Source organism: Oncorhynchus nerka, linkage group LG14, assembly GCF_034236695.1.
Source record: "Oncorhynchus nerka isolate Pitt River linkage group LG14, Oner_Uvic_2.0, whole genome shotgun sequence".
In the NCBI taxonomy this organism is placed as follows: Eukaryota; Metazoa; Chordata; class Actinopteri; order Salmoniformes; family Salmonidae; genus Oncorhynchus; species Oncorhynchus nerka.
This window is the reverse complement of record NC_088409.1, coordinates 23875505-23879004: the sequence shown is the minus strand read 5'-3', so window position 1 is coordinate 23879004 and position 3500 is coordinate 23875505. Positions and strand designations below refer to the sequence as shown.

At 47.8% G+C, this 3500-nt stretch overlaps 1 protein-coding gene across 1 annotated transcript; it reads right to left on the bottom strand.

Annotated features, from left to right (window-relative positions):
- Nucleotides 1-603: 603 nt before the first annotated feature.
- On the bottom strand, nt 604-1827 carry LOC135574972 (urotensin-2 receptor-like). Its single transcript, XM_065027102.1, has 2 exons — nt 1543-1827; nt 604-1425 (listed from the first exon to the last, which is right to left on the bottom strand). The coding sequence occupies exons 1-2, from the start codon at nt 1753-1755 to the stop codon at nt 604-606; spliced, it is 1035 nt and encodes a 344-aa protein (XP_064883174.1). The 5' UTR covers nt 1756-1827.
- Between the last annotated feature and the right edge of the window lie 1673 nt (nt 1828-3500).

Genomic DNA, 3500 nt, shown 5'->3' with positions numbered 1-3500 from the left:
TGACATAGACTCTAGTATATAAAGCATGTTTTTATTTGATATATTATATCATATTATACACACCAAACTGGATATAAATACAGGCGTCATCGTCACCATGCAAAGCATTGCAGAGTTCATTACAAAATAAAAGTCCAAACTCAACATGCAGGTATTGCTAATAAAAAAGGTCTGATTTTAGGGGTGCATATCAAATGTTAAGGGTCCATGACACGAGGTCCTCACTAAAGCCCCCTAAATGATAACAGAACACACAAACGCTGCTTCCCTGTTGTCATACTCCACTCATGGCCCGTATGTGGATGTATTTTTGTGAATTCATATTATCAATGAGATATTTCTCAAGTTTTGAAGCTTTGGTATTTTCGCTCAGCCCGTCACATTTTTAATCTCCAAATTGGAAATATGGTCCAGTCACATCCGCGCATACAAAGTGCTGTCTTTAATATAGTCCTTATGAAGTAACAATCACACAGTGAAATGCCCTTTGATATTTCAGGGGAAGACGGGGGTGTTTGAATCGGACAGTTTGTAAGCAGCCCCCCCCCCCCACCAGCCCCCAGAGCAGTCTATTATACCGGACTGTCTGTGTTGTCACGAACACTACTGCGGACTGCTCTTGCGGCAGAGCTGATTCGCTGACGTCGGTGTCTGCCTGTTCCTCCGTCGTTTCCCCCCTGTGAGCAGCGTGTAGAAGAATGGGTTCACGCAAGAGTTCCCGTACGTCAGCCCCGTTAGGATCCGGTTCACCGTCACCTGGGTACCCACCGGTACTGTCCGCAGCATGTCGGGCCGGTATAGCGGCAGCAGCTGCCACACCCAGAAGGGCAAGAAACAGGCCCAGAAGGCCAGAACTATCCCCAGGATGAGGAGCAGGACCTTGGGCCTTGGGGCCCGTGGAGGGTAGGACGTGCTACCCCCACTACCACTGGCCCAGGGCTGGGTCTGGGACACCCAGTAGAGACGGCCCAGAGTAGCATACAGCGCCCCGATGGCCAGCCCCGGCCCTATCATACTGGTACAGAACAGCACGCTCATATACACTTTGGAGCTCTGCTCGTCCCAGGCAGGGACACACAGCTGTCCGTCGTCTCCGTCCTCCAGGTGGAGGGTGATCATCATGGGCAGGCTGAGGGCCACCGCCAGGCCCCAGGCCAGGGCCACACGGAGCAGCCCAGAGGAGGACGAGGACGAGGTGGCCAGGGGGTTGGCCACAGCCCGATAGCGGTCCAGACTCATGGCGGTGAGTGTGTAGATGGAGGCGTGCAGGGTGATCAGGTCCAGGCTGAAGAGGAGGCGACAGCCCAGCTCCCCAAACGCCCAGTCAGCCGCCAGGCTGTCGTACACGATGAAGGGAGCCGTGAAGAGGTAGAGGAGGTCCGCCAGAGCTAGACTCAGCACCTGGAGGTGGAGGGAGGTGGAGGAAGAGGAGGTGGGAGAGGAGGAAGGGGAGAGGGAGGGGGGAGAGGAGGAGAGGCAGGATGGTAACGGTACTCCTCTCCCTCCTAAACAGCAGCTAGAACACCCTCGCCTCCTCCTGCCTCTCCTGCGTCTGATGAGGAGACCCATGGTGTAGAGGTTCCCCCCAATGCCCAGGAGAGCCAGGAGGGACAGGAGGGAGCAGAAGAGAGCGGTTGAGGCCAGGCTGGGGGAAGGAGAGATGTATGGAGAGGCGGAGGGGAAGGAGGAGTTGGGGATGAAGGGGGAGGTGTATAATGGAGAAGGTGAGGGAGGCAGGGAGCTAGAGAAATCCATACTTTTTAGTTGAGACTTCTGAAATGGTGGTGGTGTGGAGGTTAGCTGGGTTTATATAAATGTCAGAGGGAGAGGAACTATTATTTTGATTCCACTTGGCTGGATGGGAGGGTTTTGGTGGTGGACAATAGTAAGAGTGTGTGTGTGTGGGGGGTAGACATAGGAGATGGGGAGCATGGTTGAGAAAGGGAAATGGGAGAGGAGAAAGTTATATGTATTAGCATTGAAACACAGAAAATGGCCTTCTGAAAAGCATCTACAGCATTTAATGATTTGCCACACAACTGTATTCTGCCTCTTTTTGGCCATTTTGTTGTTGGCATATGGATGAATGTTCTGTCAATGTATTGTATTTGTGTAGTAGTCCCAGTAACAGAGGCACTTTAGAAAGGCATCGTCATAGAAGTCGTATTGGCAAAGCTTCAATTCTAGATAAGTTTATAGTGCTTTTTTTCACACTGGCTTTTCTGTGTAGGGGTGTAGAGCCAGTTGTAGATCATACATTTACTGATGAACCCCCTGCACTCATGTTAAGGTCGCACCGCTGATTGTGGGCAACAATTTCATGGCACGAAACGAACTGTGGAACCCGACGCATACAAATGTTCACCGCGCGCCTCATGAAGTTTAACATGAGGCAAAAAAGCTGACGCGTTTTTCGGCCCCTTCCAGATGTATGTCTACGTGCACATTTGCGCACCGGGGGCACGAGAATGCAGAGACTCCTGCGTCAAGCTGTCCCTAAATTTTTTACGTAACAGAACATATTCCTCACCAGTTTATGAAATTCAATCGGCTTGCTACACCGCTGTGGCTGGGGATAGGAAGAGCAAGGCAGGAGACGGAGAGAACCCATGTTGTAGGCAATAAAACATCGTGTTTTGCTCGGTGATTTATTAGGGCATAAAATGTTTGAAACCCTGTTTCATTAAACAAAACATTGCGATATCTACATTAGGCTAATTATAATAAGTTAATAATGGTTGTAAACACACAAGTATAGACTTGTTTGCAACGTGGTTTCCTATAGGCGAATCCAAATAACCTATCCAACCTAACGTATAACTCTCGGTGTAGTGGTAAATGTAGTGATTGTTATTGTACGCGGTAACGTCAAAGCAGATCGAGGGGTAAAGATAGAGTGCAGAAAAAAAGCCTATGACACATGTTGGCTCCGCCAGTACCGGGGTTAAGAGCTACTGTTGAACTGTAGAGGGCCTGCTGAACTCCCGCTGTGGCCCATGCCCCACGGGTTTAATGTGCCCCCTAAAATAACATCTCTGTTAATATCTTTAACAAATGGACATTCAGACTGTTTTTACTGGAGGTTTCTTTCCTTAGATTGTTACTTAGATATTTAATATTTTAGTCTAATTTAGCTTTCTAAAAATATTAGGCCAAGACTACCACATCATAATCTAAAACGATTAGGCTATGTCTTCTAAATGTAGGTGACAGGTATTATTTAGTGAAAATATTTGTGCAAGCTCCAAATATAATATTTAGTCAGAGAATATAAATGACGTTTGAATGTAATAAAAATGTTGACAAACAGGCCTCGGCCTACGGTAAACACAGTGACATAAACATAACTGAAAAGACTGACTGAAGAGTAGAGTAGGCCTAATGATGACTTGTTAATAATTGATAATAATCATTTAGGCTAAATGGTCAGATGAATGGGTAGCGTATCCACCCAGCATTAGACAATTCTTCCACAGAAGTGGATATCCAAGACCAGAGCT

Coding starts and splice junctions, on each gene's coding strand:
- LOC135574972 (XM_065027102.1), bottom strand. CDS start 1,755: ATGGATTTCTCTAGCTCCCTGCCTCCCTCACCTTCTCCATTATACACC. Junction 1,426..1,542: donor TCCTCATCAGACGCAGGAGA/GGCAGGAGGAGG, acceptor CCCACCTCCTCT/TCCTCCACCTCCCTCCACCT.